Source organism: Rattus norvegicus, chromosome 17 (assembly GCF_036323735.1).
Source record: "Rattus norvegicus strain BN/NHsdMcwi chromosome 17, GRCr8, whole genome shotgun sequence".
Lineage (NCBI taxonomy): Eukaryota > Metazoa > Chordata > Mammalia > Rodentia > Muridae > Rattus > Rattus norvegicus.
In genome coordinates this window covers 8,040,732-8,057,764 of record NC_086035.1, presented here as the reverse complement: position 1 = coordinate 8,057,764, position 17,033 = coordinate 8,040,732, and the positions used below count along the sequence as shown (strand labels likewise).

The 17,033-nt window shown below is 46.3% G+C and overlaps 1 protein-coding gene across 1 annotated transcript; it reads right to left on the bottom strand.

Moving 5' to 3' along the window:
• Nucleotides 1-1,508: 1,508 nt before the first annotated feature.
• On the bottom strand, nucleotides 1,509-7,731 carry Lect2 (leukocyte cell-derived chemotaxin 2). Its single transcript, NM_001108405.1, is given in 4 exon segments — nucleotides 1,509-1,890; nucleotides 5,116-5,261; nucleotides 6,358-6,454; nucleotides 7,537-7,731. Coding segments are annotated over 4 exon segments (456 nt in total). The 5' UTR covers nucleotides 7,583-7,731; the 3' UTR covers nucleotides 1,509-1,723.
• Nucleotides 7,732-17,033: the final 9,302 nt, after the last annotated feature.

Below are 17,033 nucleotides of genomic sequence, written 5' to 3'. Positions count from 1 at the left end.
ATATCGCATATATACACATACATCATATACATATATCATATACATATATACACATACATATATACACATACATATGCAAATACATCATAGGCATAGACATACATAGACATATACATCATGTAGATATACATGTACATATAAATATACATACACATAACATATACATCCTATACATAAACATACATGTATATCCTATACATATACATATATAATATACGTCATATACATGTACATACACATATACATCCTACACATATACATATGCATCCTATACATACATGTATACATGCTGACTGTGCAGTGGGTCCTTCCGTGCCTGGGAACCGTCACTAACTCTTGTAACCACATGCAGGCATGTGTGTGCATTTGGCTCTGTGACACACTATTGGCTCACAAGAAGAGCTCATGGACACCTTAGCTGCACGTCTGCTGCTGCAGTGGCTCTGCTCTCTCCCACCCTGAGGTAATTCAGCCCATTGTTTCCTGACTTTCTTCCTTACTTTGATCTCCCCTATGTATTCTTGGACGTTGTGTTGTTTTATCTGTTTTGGCCTTATAAAAAGAGTATCCTGCTTTATGTGATTTTTTTAAAAAAGTTTTTACCCAATTGCTGTCTATTTCTGGGATCTGTACATGTTATGTTTAGTCCATTTATTCCGACTGCCGGGTAGGTTTTGGCTCTGTAATTATGTCTGGTCTTTAAAATCTGTCTCTGTGGAAGGGCGTTTGGAGTATCCCTGGCTCCACCTTGACAAGTAGTGTTTTCAGAAACATTATTATTGTTTGGGCTTTCCTTTAACATGTCTGCAAGCTAGGACGGAGCCATTGTATATCTTTAAAGGACTTAGGCAAAATTTCGTGAGGGAAATTTCCAGATGATTACTCCATTTTAGTCATTTCTTATTGACCAGCTTGAAGCCAGGATTTACCTCTTCGCACATTTGTACGGTTGTGTTTTCTCTTAGGCACTTCCTGTCAGCAACATTAAGAAAGAATGATGTAGACTCTATCACTGGGCCATGGGATACATGTGGTATATGGAAGTAAGTTTTGGGGTGCAGATGGTATCGCTGGATGAGGCCGCCTGACTCAGCTTAGGCGACACGCCAGTTTAAGGGTAGTTTCTTTCCTATCCTGACTTTCCTGCATGTATGCGGCCTCGCTGACATCCCGAATATGCCTTTTTAGGGAAGATGCCACCATTCACTTCCTAGGAACCCATTACTCTTGTGGAGCACAAAAGAGCAGGGGTAGACAGTGCGGGGAATGTTAGCCCTGTGAAGAGCTGCTCCGGCAGCTAGCCCGACAAGGTAAGCGCATTGCTGAGAATATAGCACCTCAGCTAACAACAGCCTCTGGTTCTGCCCGCTTGTGTTTGTTATGTGTGCTGTTTGAGGCCTTGTGAGCAACTCTTCAGTCTGGTGTCACTTCCTCACTTTCAAGCAGAGAAGTGGCTGGTTCAGAGATCTCAGAAACACAGTCCAGACACGTGGGAGTTCATTTTTTTTTTTTATTTCAGTCCCCAGAACTTAAAAATCGGAAACATAAAACTCCCTGGCCCTCCAGGCAGCAGGCAGATCAGAGCCCGCCCATCAGAGTGACGCTGAGTCGGAATCAGAATTGTGTCCACACTGATGGCACGTCTGTTAGAATGCACGTTTCTTCAGGAGCAGGACGTGTTCCAGTTTCTGGGAATTTGAGAAGATCTGGCCTCTGTCTCTGCTTACAGGTATGCCGTGGGATCACTGGAGTCACAGTTTTCAATGTGTACATGCGACTGTATGCCAGGGTAAACTTTCTGCAGGGGCAGCAAGGTGCCCAGCTTCTCTCCCTTTCTGATAGAGCCCTTATACTTAATTGGCTTAATGTAGAAAATTTTGACGCAGAAACCTAAAAGAAAATGGAGATACTGTTCAGGCTTCTGTAGCCTTGAGTTAGAAATTTCAAACATGGGGTTGAGGATAAGTTCGTTGGTACAACACTTGCCCTGCAGGCCCGGGGATCTGGGTTTTATCCCTATAACCAGTGAAGACACTGAGAGTTGTGGTGTGTGCTTGTAATCTCGGCCCTGGGGAGGTGGAGGCAGATGTCTTCCTGCTGATACTCTCCCTGCCCAGACCGCCAAACCTATCGGCCATGTGTTGGGCCAGTAAGACATCTTGTTCCAAACAGCCACTTGGGAAAACTGCACGTCAGTGTCTCTTGCGGCTGAAAAGACACACTAGGTATCACAGTGCACTGCTGAGTTCTGACTGTGTTGGCCACAGTGGGATCTGGAACCAGAGAAGTAGCCACAGGTGGGTGGGATGCCCTGGACCACTTGAAGATGAACCCTAATACATGGATGCATTGATCAGCTGACCGAGTAACCCCCTAGTCTGACTGGAGGAAGGTGGATCATGGGTAATTTGACTGAGACATCCCCTGAAGACTCATATATTTGAATGCCTGGTCCCCAGTTGGAACTGTTTGGGAAGAGTTAGGAGGCATGGCCTTGTTAGAAGAGACATGTCATGGAGAGTAGGCTTTTGGACGTTTCAAAGTCTGCTCCATTCCCAGCTAGCATTCTCTCTCTGCCTTGCCAAGGATTGGGCCAATAAGATACCTTGTTCCAAAGTGTCTACTTTGGAAAACTGCAGATGCTCGCGCTCTCTCTCTCTCTCTCTCTCTCTCTCTCTCTCTCTCTCTCTCTCTCTGTGTGTGTGTGTGTGTGTGTAATTGACTTGGAGCTCACCCATTATGCTAAGCTGGTTGGTCAGCAAGTCCTGGGGATCCTCTGCCTGCAACTCCCAAGTGCTGAGGTTAAAGGGCATACCACCATGTTTGGTTTTCGGCATGGGTTAAGGAGGTACCATTCACTTCTGCTTGAGAGGCACAAATTTTACAGAACAGGCTCTCTCCCCAGCCTCATCTTGTAATAACACATATGCCCATTTCTGTGGTGGTGGGTGGTGAATCTTTGCTGTCTGTCTGACTGGAGTTAGAACCATTAGAAGACAGTCAAAGGATTTCCACAGAGGTTTAACCAAGGAAAGGCTCTTCCTAATACAAGTGGTGTCATGGGCTCGGGGCTCAGACTGAATAAAGGAAAAGGAAGGAGGAGCCTGGTGAGCACCAGCATTCATCTCTGCTTCCCGACTGCAGATCCAATGTGAGCAGCCGCACTGTGCTCCCACTGCTGTGCTCCCACTGCTGTGCTCCCACTGCCGTGCTCCCACTGCCGTGCTCCCACTGCCGTGCTCCCACTGCCGTGCTCCCACTGCCGTGCTCCCACTGCCGTGCTCCCACTGCCGTGCTCCCACTGCTGTGCTCCCACTGCTGTGCTCCCACTGCCGTGCTCCCACTGCTGTGCCTTTTCTGCCTGACAAACTGTATATATTTTTTGTCACAGTAAAGGGGGGACGTTCCAGGAGACAACTCATCATCAAGCTTTTGAGGGATCCCAAGTCTTTGAAGAGCTATTGCCAGGCTGTTTTCTGTTGCTCAAACAGCAGGGATTGGTGTCATTTAACTGTGTCTCTGCAGTGATACCTCCTAGCCAAAGCCAAGGTCAAGGCGGCTAAGACATAACAATTAACCAGTTTCATCCAAACCTTCCCAATCCTGTGACTCTAGAAAGGACTAGATGGGTGGCCTCCTAGAGCCTTACTAGGTAGCCTCACCTGCACATATACACATGCACAAAAGTAAGTAAACAGATGTCAAAAATGGAAGGGAAAGGAAACCGAAGAAGACGGCACCAGAGGAAAACAGGCAAGGTGTCCTGTGGCCTACACAAGCTCTCAAATGCTTGGGCATACATGACATGCATGTGCTCTTACACACACACACACACACACACACACACACACACACACACACACACACACACAGTGCAAGAGGGACCCCACTGATAAAGCTAGTGTGCACACTACTCCAGCTTCCGTCCTCAGCACCACAACAGGCACTTCCTATCAGCACCCCCTTCCCACCTACAACCGGAAGTTACTGTAGTGTCCATCAAATGACGGAAGTGGAATATGTACGATACAAGAATGAAGGTAGGCCTTTGGGGATTTTAGGCTCAGCTCACTAGCCCGCTTCTGTTATCAGGAATGTCCTCTCCTTTTTTTAATAAGCTGTATTCACTCGTTTCCAGACAAAAAGAATAATCACGGAGGTAAGAACACGGGGGTGGGTTTCACAACCGTGATAGGTAACTCAAGGAACTTTCTTAGAAGTAGTGCAGACTGCTTAATTTCCACTTGTCCTTCTAAACAGGCCAGACTAACTTGTGCTGGTGGTTAGTGACTGTCCTTGCTGGGAGTAGCGGTATGGTGCCAGCACAAGGGGCATCTGGTGTGTGGGGGGGTCCTGTTCTGTCTTGTTGCCCAAATGTAAACAGCTCGTGGAATTCCTCTCTTGCATGGTGGACAGTTTCGTTCACTTGTTGGGTCTCAATAGAATTAAAAAGACAGAAACAAAACAAATCAAAGAGCCAATGGAGTCCCCGGGGATGGTCCTACCAATCAAAGAGCCAATGTAGTCCCCAGGGGCGGTCCTACCAATCAAAGAGCCAATACAGTCCCCCAGGGGCGGTCCTACCAATCAAAGAGCCAATGTAGTCCCTGGGGACGGGTCCTACCAATCAAAGAGCCAATGCAGTCCCTGGGGACGGGTCCTGCCAATCAAAGAGCCAATGCAGTCCCTGGGGACGGGTCCTGCCAATCAAAGAACCAATGCAGACCCTGGAGACGGGTCCTACCAATCAGAGGCGTTCGGAAATAGTTCACATTCAACTGCTGCAGAAGTGCCAGTGTTAGTGAACTGTGGGATGCTGGTAAACGGAAGAATGTGCGGTCACTACTGTGGATACAGTTCTGCCTGGACAGTCTTCTAAGCAAAGGTACCTGGGCCACCGAAGGGGACAGCCAGTCAGGTCACTTATAGAGTTTGGTGATCTTTTTACATAGGCAGGCTTCAGGGAAACGGGGCACCTTCCATTTTGTGCTTGGATTGTCCTGCATGTTCTAGATCTTACGATCTTGGAAGAAACATGAAAATTCTGTGAATGGAGCCTGCACTAAAATAACTAAGCCTCGGCACCTGGACCGTGTCCCAGGTCGATACTCATACCTCTTCCCGACAGTCGGACGCCATCATTGATGGCGTTTTTGTTTCTATAGGGTTTCTCCTGGCCCACTATCTTCCCCGTGAATGGCGCATACACCACAGATCCATCTGAGCACAGGACGTCCACACCTGGATGATGCCTTTGGGTTCTAGAATATAAAGAATCACCGTCAGAGGGGGTGTCCCAGGGAAAGATATTGCTAGGATTATGCTCTTAGGACACAGCTCGCAGCCTTGGGCATCGAAACTTGAAGCAGCCAGAAGATACTGCAGTGCCCAGGATATTTTACTGTTTAGCCTAGTTTTAACCTCTCTGTCCACATGTACTAATGATCACATTGTAAAGATTAAATAATTTAAAATCATATTTGATTTACAACGAGACGTAGATGATAATGATGATAATGTCTAAGGCATATTGTAATAGCATTATTATGTGGTATTTTGAAAACAAAGTGTACAAATATATTTTCTTGACCCCTTCAAGGCCTTTTATTGTTCAGTGTTAGGAATCAAACCCAGGACCTTGTGGGTACTAGGTAAGTGCCGTACAAGTGCGCATGTCATTGGAACCTCAGGAGTGTGACACTCATCTGAAAGGGATCAACACAGTCTTGCCTGCTTAAGGTCAGCCTCTGCTGTTCAAATTCCAGAACCTTGGCCAGTAACAGCAGGCTAAGTGCATAAAGGAATCCAAAGGCTGCGTCTAAATGTAGCCTTTACGGTCTCCAGCTCTGCTGGGTGATCAGCCAGTTCAAATTCCTATCTGTAAAATGCAATCCAATGGTTTGGTTTTGCATATAGGAAAGCCGGGTGGGACAACATGTGGAGAATTTGAGAAGGAACAACAGCAACAATAAAAATGACAACAACAGGGGCTGGGGATTTAGCTCAGTGGTAGAGCGCTTACCTAGGAAGCGCAAGGCCCTGGGTTCGGTCCCCAGCTCCGAAAAAAAAGAACCAAAAAAAAAAAAAATGACAACAACAACAACAATAGCATCATCAACAATAACAATAACAACATTGCTTTGATTCCTTTCCCTTCTCTCTGGCTCTGTCTCTAGTGCAGACCCCATACTTGAAGCAGGATTTCGGAAGTTGCTCCGAATGCAGTCACTGTCGCACACAGCGCTGGCTTCCAGTCTGCCAGAGGGAGGTCATTGTGGGCCCTTTAGGAAACACAGGAGGCAGACAATGGGAAAAGAGAGGAACCACCAAGTGGCAGCTGTTTGCGATCGCTCCTACCTTTGAGTAGAGTACTGTCCACAGCCATAGCTGTCACATGTCCGGATCTCGTTGGAAGATCTGCTGGCACATATGTTAGCCCATGGTCCTGCCAGGGCTGCAGAAGAGAAATGTGAGAGTCATGGGCACCCGTGACCTGTGTCTCTCCTGTGTGTCCCCCTGGACACTGGGGTCTAATCCCCCCTCATTTGGTTAGTTTCTCCTGTGGATAGCAGATTTAGATATAGAACATAGTCCCCGGCTATGTAATTCTGTGGCATATGAAATATTTATAAGCATGAACCTTCATCATATCACTGCTCGAAATCCTTCATGAATACAAGGTGGAAATTGTGTTTTCAACTTTCCTTTGCCTGTTACCAGACCTGGGGAGCACTATGCTAAAGCAAAGGAAGGGAGCACGGACAGAACTCACGAAGCTGCGTGGTAACCTTGGAATGTTTTATAATCAGGGCTAAGAATGGCATCCACGCAAATGTCTGACACACAGACAGAGTCGCCAACTTTAGACAGCATGAACTGAATCTCATATTTGCAAAACGTAGAAGTGGATATTTGAGACGTGACAAAACCACAAGCCACAGTGAGCCTAAATAGTATTTTCTGTGAAGAAAAGCTACAGTATATTCATTGCTGTAACTTCATATTTGAGTCTCAAAGCCTTCTAATGTGGAGCTAAGCTTCAAATGGATGTTATGATCAGGTTATAGCAGGATGGAACCAGCATCATCCCGGGCAACTGAGGAATCTAGTGGGCAGCTTATTAATCTGTTTGTCTTGCCTGCTGGGAGCACCAAGGGGACGGTCCCATCATCCCAAGCTGGCCTTAGCATCAGGAACTCCCCACATCCGAGTCTTATGTGAGACTTTCACCTTCTAGGGTTTTGGGGGAGTGGGCTGGGGGTGGGTTCTGATTAAGTTCCAGGCAAGGATTGAAGGGGTGTCAGAGTCTCCCTGCACCCTGTTTATATTCCCTGACTGAGGACTCAGAGCATCAGGAAGAGGTGGTGGAGAAATCCAACTGCTTCACCGTTCCAGCCTACTCCAACTTCAATTACTAATACCAAATTTTATGTCACATTCTATGATTGACTTTTAAGCCTACGCCTGAAATCGGGCGTAACCCGGGTATATAACTCTTAAGTTAGTGAGGATTCTAACGTTGGGCTTCTGACTTACCAGTGGAAATCAAAGCAGCTGACATGAGGATTCTTGTGGGAAACATCTGGATTCTGCTTCCCGTTTCTTCCTCTGGTTAGAATTGCTCCCATGCACACACAGTCCACGACTGAGTCCACCTTCTCTGGTAATTAAGCTTTGGAATCCCGTGTTTCTCCGAGGTTTAGTACGAGACACGGAAAACAAAATGAGTCAGGTTAAACTGTAACATTCCGTGGAGAGGGCTGTCTGACCGCACAGAGACCTCTGCCAATGCCTTTGATCTGGAGAAGCTGCCAATGCTATCAGAAACACTGATATTAACTATTAACAGGAATGATAAAACTGGGAGCGGAATGATGTCTTCTGCTTGGGGCTGGAGGGTGATGGCGGTATAGTGATCACGGTCACTGGAGACCTTTCTGAGGATCATCCAGGTTGACAGTAATATTGGAGGATTCTCATAATCGCAGCGCATATCTTAGGTGTGGTGGGTATTCAATTGTCCAATTAGACTTCAACTACATAAGATCTATAGATAATATTGACAGTTTCATAAATTGTTTCTTTTGAGCATGTGATTTCAAAGGCTTATAACGGTGGAATTAACACCTAAGGAATCTACCAGTAGAGGAGATCACAGTCGAACCATGAACTTACATAAAGACTATATATGTTAATATACTTAGATCCTAAATACACTATTGAATATTAAGGATTATGCATTGTATACCATATCCTATCTTTAAATCTTCCAAACAAAAAGTGTTGCCCTTCGTGAATATGGTGTGTATAAGAATGACACAAAAACACGCAGCAGCACAGCCTGGAGAGGAGCATACTGGGTGGAGAGTCATGGCTACGTAAGCTCTAAAATATTTTGTTTCTGGAAAAAAAAAAACAATGGCAAGTCTGCAAAACATTAATTTGTCAATTATTGGAGACCCGGATGCAACATTCTCTAGTTCTCTGTGCTTCTTACTTGTAATTAGCTTTTCCGAATCGGAATTCTCACATATGAACTACCAGCTACCCTTAACGTCAGACAAGGACTAGACTTTTCCATGAAGCCTCCCCGCTTGCATACCTAGTCAGTAGCTGTAGGAAACTTGTGGTAACGCTTCCACAGCTGCAGCCACACCCTGTCCTGTCTTCCCGGACACTTCCCCAGCCTTTGGTTTTGGCTCAGCTCTGTGGTTTTGACCAAGTGAGTCAGAGGTAACGCTATGTCCTGCAGCCTGACCTGCTTTCTGTCATTGCACTCTGCTTCCCGTGTCCTGCCAGTGCCAGGCTGACAGGCTGCCCCAGGACACAATAAGGAGTCACACGCAACAGGGACTCACAGCTGAAGGCAGCCCAGGACACCCCAGAACAGTGAGTAATACTGGATGCAGCGTGAAGCCACGGAGGCCGCAACGGTAACAAAACCGTGTGGGCGAGGCTGCACTGGACTTCACACAGCTTTTCTCGGAGTGCCGTGTACACGGTGCCACCACAGTGCAGGCATCACGGAAATGAGTCTGAGCAAGAACGGGAATAGATCACTGGGGAGAATCTAGAAGCAGGTCCAGATGCATACAGTTTACAGCGCACAGTAGGGACACCACTTCAGACCATCGCAGAAATCAGGGTGACATCTGGAAGGAAACAAAAGCTTGGTCTGTACATCAAAGTGGACCAGTATTTCCATGCAAAAGAGGAAGGGAGGGAGGAAGGAAGGGAGGGGAATTGCAAACCATGAAATTGACATGGGATTTTTTTTTTTCAGTTTGGATAGATTAGGCCTTGTAAGTCCCAAACCCTGGAGACTGAAGGAACCGTTTGCTGATAGGTTGTTGGAGTGATAAAGAAAATAATATCCTGATGAAGTCTAATAGCCGGTCGACAATACCTGCAACATAAGGAGATACGTGTATATTATATATATTCATCCTCAGGAGGAAGAGCACTCCCCAAGCACCCACGATGCCCACAGAACTCGGTTCGATTCCCAGCACCTCATAAAATGGATGTGGTGGTATAAACTTTTAATTTCAGCACTGAGAGATAGAGGCAGGGGGATAAGAAGTTCAAGGTCATCCTAGACTACAGTCTGGGTGCACACACGTTCACTCTATCTCTTCCTATCCATACACATAGCACACACACAATCCATTTCCTAACCAGCCGTTCATGTATGTGTATGTGCATGTGCTTGTGTAAATGTATATGTGCATGTGCTTGTGTAAATGTATATGTGTCTGTGTCTGTGTATGTGTTTATGTATATGTGTCTGTGTTTATTTATATATATGTGTGTATGTGTCTGTGTATATGTATGTGTGTATGTGTATGTGTATGTGTCTGTGTATGTGTTTATGTATATGTGTATGTGTCTGTGTCTGTGTATGTGTTTATGTATATGTGTCTGTGTTTATATATCTGTGTGTATGTGTCTGTGTCTATGTCTGTGTATATGTTTATGTATATGTATATGTGTATGTGTCTGTGTATATGTATGTGTGTATGTGTATGTGTCTGTGTCTGTGTATGTGTTTATGTATATGTGTCTGTGTCTGTGTCTGTGTATGTGTTTATGTATATGTGTCTGTGTCTGTGTATGTGTTTATGTATATGTGTATGTGCCTGTGTCTGTGTATGTGTATATGAATATGTGTATGTATGTATATGTGTATATATTGAGTTATTTACTATTTAAAGCTTTGATTTGTTCTTTGACAGCTCCAAGCACGGAGGTAGTGCATCCTGACTGCTATCACCCCTCCCCCTTGTAAGCAAACCAGCAGGCAAGGGAGCAGAGCTGTCCGTGGACTTCACAACAGAATGGATACAAGTCACTGACGGGTGGTGGACATGAGCAGCTTCTCTTACAGATGGTTACAAGGCAGGGGAAGAGTTTCGCCTGTCAGATAGGCAGAGCTTGGAGACTTGTCCACCAGCACACTGACTTGAAGATAAAGGACAGTTTAACCTTTTCACAGGACAATTTAGCAACACTGTCACATTTTCAAAGGCCCCAGACCTTTTCTTCCTGTGGTTCTCCCTCCCTCCCTCCTTCCCTCCCTCTCTCCCTCTCTTTCCTGCATTTCTTATTGACCTTTTCCAACCCATGTTTCTCTCTGAGACCCAGCAGCTCTCCAAGCTAGGAAGCGATGGTACAGGACTGTCTTTCGGACCCAATAAAGGACTTAGCTTTGCTAACTGGTCTAGAGAAACTAGGCCTGGGTCAAGAGGGAGAAGGCTAACCCTGTGACGTCATCAGCCACGTCATCAGCCAGGTGCCGACTGCGGGAAGCTGTGCCCATGAAGAGCTGTGCAACCCCAAGCAGCAAACCGCAGCGTGGGTCTTGTTCAGAGATTAATCAGAGGAGACGTGAGCCAAGGAGAGTGCCACTGCTCCGTTTAACACCAGTGGGGCATAGTGGGATTGATCACTTATGTAAAAAGAATCCCTTGTGGATTTTACAGTCGTTCCCTTTGCAGGCTTCACTGGGAATGTGTATGAATCTCAAACTGGCTTCAAATTGACTTCAAAATACCCATGGGTCTGAAGCGTGGGCATATGTCTGAAACATGACGTCACAGGGATAGTTATTGAGGGCAGGGAATGGCTTCTAGGACTTTGCTACACTGTACTTTACAGTTACTTTACAGTTAGATCTATGTACGTGTGACCTGGGCAAACCCCAGGCTTCCTGCTGGTCCACTCCTCCAGAGCCCACTCAGACGAACTTGCCTAAAGCTGTTGGCCCACTGCCTTCTCACCACATGCATTCAGAAATCTAAGCTGAGGCCAGACTCTCTCTACTGAAGTGTGCCTACCGTAGTCATTGTCAGAGAAAGACGCACGGGATGTACACCGTGCTTTGGGGACTGGGATCTGGTCATAACGATAAGACTCTACCTTTTCAGCAAGTGCCCTACTCCCCCAGACACACGCACCCAGGTGGAATGGGGACAGTTGTCCTGTGCTGCCGTGGGTGGCCACGCATGTTCTTTGTTTATCCCGTCCTTATCTCTCTCTATAAAGCTATTAGCCATGTCGAATCGTCTCTTCTTGGAAATTGTCGGGGGTTGGGGATTTAGCTCAGTGGTAGAGCGCTTGCCTAGGAAGCGCAAGGCCCTGGGTTCGGTCCCCAGCTCCGGAAAAAAAAAAAAAAAAAAAGGAAATTGTCCTGATTTTGCTCCTGACTTTTCAGAAGTAGCTATATTTAATGTTTTTACTATATGAGCATTGCGTGCTTATAGCAAAACCCATCCTCAATCTAAAACCAACATCCATAACCAACTGGGGCACATGTACCCCTCTCCCCCTTGCCTCTCTTGTCTGGAACCCCAACATTTTACTATGTGTATTCTGTCGTCAGCATAGCTCTCAAAGCAAAGTAAACGAACCCCGAAGATGCTTTATAGAATATTCAGTTGTAAAGGGTTAAAGTGTCAGGAATGATCTGGGAACTCCCATTTGGAAAGCTGACCTGCACCCATTTTGGTCTCACTCGGCTATAGGAAAAAAATCGGAGAGGATGAAAGCTAGTGTTTTAAGCTTTTTTTCATAGAATTTCTCAAGGCTGTTTTCACGAAGGTCTGTAAAGTGCTTCAGGGACACTCCCCACTATAGTCCACTCTCCACCCTCTGTCCCCCTTCCCATAGTTCCCCTTTGTTCCCCTTGATGGTTCTACTTCTGTGTGTACATGTATGATTTTTCTTTATCTACACAAACCCTAGGGCCAACAGATGAGCAAACACATGGCATCATCTTTCTGAGCTGACTTGATTGGTTTAATATGATTACCTGTGGTTGTAACCATTTTCCTGTAAATGGCACACACACACACACACACACACACACACACACACACACACACACACACCACCTTTCCTTTCATTGTTTTTGTTTATTTTTGAGATTTTATTTTAGCTACAACATTTCTCCTTTCTCTTTCCTGTCTCCAAATCCACCCATTTACCTCTCCTCTCTCACCCTCAAACTCATGGCTCATCAAAATTATTGTATGCTTCCATATATTTGTATATGCATATATATGCCCGGATGTAACCTGTCGAGTCCATACAATGTTACATGTGTGTGTCTTCAGGGCTGACATTTAGCACTGAACAACGAGCCGGCCTGCTCTTCCCCAGGGAGGAGCGCCCGTCCCGCTCCCAGCGTTCCTCAGTTGCCTGCAGTCCTTTGTGTGGGATTGAGGCCTCCGGGCTTCCTCTCCACGTTGGCGTGTTCGTCGGAGCCCTCCTTGCTCAGCTCACGTTTGGGCAGCCATGTTGGTGAGACGTTACAGGTGCAGCTTCTGGTGTCGGGGGAGACACAGCCTCACAGCAAACCCCCTGATCCTCTGGTCACAGCCTCACAGCAAACCCCCTGATCCTCTGGTCACAGCCTCACAGCAAACCCCCTGATCCTCTGGACACAGCCTCACAGCAAACCCCCTGATCCTCTGGACACAGCCTCACAGCAAACCCCTGATCCTCTGGACACAGCCTCACAGCAAACCCCCTGATCCTCTGGACACAGCCTCACAGCAAACCCCCTGATCCTCTGGACACAGCCTCACAGCAAACCCCCTGATCCTCTGGCTCTCACAATCTTCCTCCCTCCTCTTCTTGCCCGAGCCTTGGGTGCTGGAGCGTCTTGTAGATGGATCTATTGGGACTGGGTTCCACAACCCTGCATTTTGATTGGTTGTGGCTTTCTGTTCTAGTCTGTTGCAAAGAGAAGCGTCCTCGATGAAGGGCGAGGACGGTACTTATCTGCACGCGGAAGAACAAAGGGTTATAGATGGTCGTTGCGGGTTGTGCTGGCTTAGTAAATTAGTGGTTGTAGGTTCTTCTCGGATAACCAGGATTTCACCAGCTCTGAGTGGTTAGCTGACCTCCAGTAGCAGTCACGGTTTCCTCCTGTCAAGCGAGTCGTACACTGGAGTCTTAGCTTAGCTATCGGTTGGTTGGCTATACCCCTGCTGCACACACAGGGTGGCTGCGCCATGCTGGTCGCTGATTCATAGGCATCATAGCTGGGTGGACAGATGGTTGCCTCCCTCCTTTGGAAGCTTGCGTGGTGCCGTGAAAACCAAGTCCTCACGGAGGGGACATCGGGGTCAGTTCCAGATTGAGAGCCTCCGGGCCCTGCTTCTGAAGTGCGTGGTGCCTTCAGCAATGGGGACTTACCTTCCACCTCTAGGGGATGACCAAGGACAAGGGCAGTGGACTGTAGGCTTTGGGAGTCTCTTAGCCCTCTGCAAGAATTCAAAAGAGGGCAGCTAATGTCTGATTTGGAGTTTTTGTTAGGTGGTCTTTGTCCCTTGCAGAGGGAGCCATCAGCCCAGGTGAGTAACGTTTATTAAATTATGCATGTATTTTCATATGCTAAATTATGTGTTTTAAGGGAAATAGTTAATAGTACCCTTTCTTGTGGCTTTTCCAGACATCTATATTATTACGTTACCTCCCTCCTTCATCTTCCTGAATTTACCTCCTCCCTCATCCCTCAGGGGTCTGTACTTTCCCTGTCCCCCCATCAGCTCCGTCGTTGTATCTTGCTAGCCTCCCATTCCTGTCTCCCTGATGAGATTACTTGGATCCTGCTGTTCCCCTCTCTATTGCTCCCCAGTGCCCAATCCTGACAAGGGTCCTGCTTTACTCTCCTGGTTTCTATAGTTACTGTAGGTTATGCATTCACGTCTGAAGATTTGGGGCTGGGAGCCTCCAGTAATGGAGAAATGCAGCGCTTGCCTTTCTGAGTTGGGTAAACCAGCCTTTCTTCATCTGTTTCCCAGTTGTGGGATGTGTGTGTTGATCAGCACTTTCACATCAGTATCTTTGATCTTTAATTTGACCTGTAGTTTGAAAGTCTGAATAAAGACCGGGGAGGGTGAACATACCTTCAAAGGACAATTGACCTCAGTGAGCAAACATTCCAGGCTTCCTGCTGGTCCTCTGAGTTTACTCAGGAGAACCTACCTAAAGGTGTCAGACCACTGGCTTCTCACCATGTGAATTCAGAAATCCAAAATAAGGCCAGAGCTTCTCTATTAAAGCATGTCTGTCATAGTCCTAGTCAGAGAGGAGGCACTGCATATACATGCTTCGGGGACTGGGGACCTTTGTTGTAGTGATGAACGCTTACCCTTTCTACAAGTCAGACACATACATCCAAATGATACAAACAGCTGTAAGCATGGGGGACTTAGTGGGACCATTTGGGGTGGGGAAATGAAAGGAGGGAGATTTGATAGAAAATAATTTTAATGTAGAGAATGACTTCCAGGCTTTCTAGTGGATGGAGGTCATCAGCTTATCCTAGGATCTAACAAGCATTTCCCAGAAAGCGGTTTCGTTTTATATTCTTGGGATGGATAATAACAGATGGGACAAGGCCATGACCCTTACATCAGAATAGAGACCAGACTTGGTTTACTCTAAATTTGGGTGTAAGCTAGGAAGGTACCACTGTCTCTTGATACAATACATGGTTTATGTAATGTGTAGCTTTGTATCATGGGTAATGTAGCGTTTCAAGGTTGGGGTGTTATCATAGGAGATTTTCTGGCCAGAGGCCCCTTTAGAAAGAGTGTCTGTTTCTAGCTGGCAAGCATGCAGGATGCACGTCATGAATTCCTTCATGTGTCCAAAGCAGACATTACTAGTCAAGCCTTGGGAATCTGTCAAACTATATTGATGTTGGCATGGAGATTAAAATCCACTGGCCACCCTTAGTAGAGTAGAATTCCCCTTAATCCAAAGTCTGGCTCTGCAGGGGTGGTTCTGATGCTAAGGTCCTGTTCCCCAATTGGTTCTTGATCTATCAGTCAAGAAAGCCACGGGCCAATTGCTGGGCGGAAAGTACAGGCAAGACTTTCTGGTCGCAGGAGAAAAAGGGAGATTCGAGGAAGGAGAGAGGAAGTTTTGCCATGCTTCTGGTGAAGAAGGGTTGAAGAGCCATGTGAGATCTCAAAAACGAAATGGTCACACAGGCTACTCCTACAAGCGGGTGATCAGGGATATCTAGCAGGGGCTAGATGGGACTAGCCACTAAAGTTTAGGGCAGGTGGGAGGTATTGATAAAGGCAAGCTTTTCCAGGCAGGAGATGTTAGTACCCAGCAATTGTGTCCAAAGGCAAGTTGAAAATGAACAACTGTGTGTGTGTGTGTGTGTGTGTGTGTGTGTGTGTGTGTGTGTGTGTGTGTGTAGGCGGGTGTCTTTTATCTGTGGATTCAAGGGAAGCCAGGTGAGGGCTGGTAGTGTGGTCCATTCTTAGAGGTTAGGCCAGATAGTAAACAGCTACACGCAACACGGTTCTGAGTTTTCTCAGTGCGCAGTCTCGGATGTAGGGAGAGTGATTCAAGTGACTGGGGAGCAAATTAATGAGTACAGAGGGAGGTGACAGCTTGAGAGACAGGTAGGTAGATCGGTAAGGATTATGATGTTCAATGGAGACGGTTCCTATAGAACACAAAACACACTTTCTATGGCTCCAGTTCTTGGGAAAGTGTTTTTAACACCCCCAAAAGGCAAAGAATTTAGGGCTTTTTCCAACCAATATTGTGGTCCAGTGAAATTGTCCCCTTTTCCATGAAAACATGGAGTAAAAGATGCTCCCCACTAGAGGTCACCAAACAGACTCAGAACTTTGAGTGCCCAGGCTTCCTTTTCTGCTCAAAGGCTCATTTTCCACAGTGAGCCACAATGAGTCAGTCCCTGGACTCTGGCCAGACAGCACAGAAGCCACAGAGTTAATGTGGCCAGTCAGGGTGTCGTCATCTCTTTAAACGTGGGCATGAGGAGGAGGAAGTACCACATGTACTGATGTCTGTCTTTACACCTGTGACAGACTTAGTGTTCTCAATTGAGATGTCACGTCACATAAAAATGTATCCTTTCATAATACGTGCCTTCTTAATATCTTCACAGAATTACAACACAACTCTCCAGAATGCTGTCATCAGCTCCAATTAAGATATACATTATCAGCCACCACCCCGCTCCCTCCTTAACTCAGACTCTACCTTTCCTCATATGGTTTTTACTCATTCTGGATATTTTACATGAGTGGAATCATGTAACCATTGATGTTTTGTGTCTGGCTTCTTTCACTTGGAGTACTGTTCCCCATGTCCACCCACAGGATAAATGCACCACGACTGGACACTTAGGTTACCATACTTTGACTAGTGCTTCTGTGAGCATCTGTGTACAGAGGTTTTTTTGTTTGTTTGTTTGTTTTAAAGTTGTATTTATTTTATGTATGTGAGCACACTGTCGATGTCTTCAGAAACACCAGAAGAGGATGTTGGATCCCATTGTAGAAGATTGTGAGTCACCATGTGGTGAAGGTTGGTGTCCATATGCAAGTGAGGGCTGGCACAAGTTAGATCAAGACCATGATTGGACAGTAAAAAAGAAGGCGAGGATAAAGCTTTTGTAAGACAGGAGAGGAGGGGAAAGAGGAGGAGGAGGAGGAGGAAAAGGAGGAAGAAGAGAAAGAGGAGAATCAAAATGG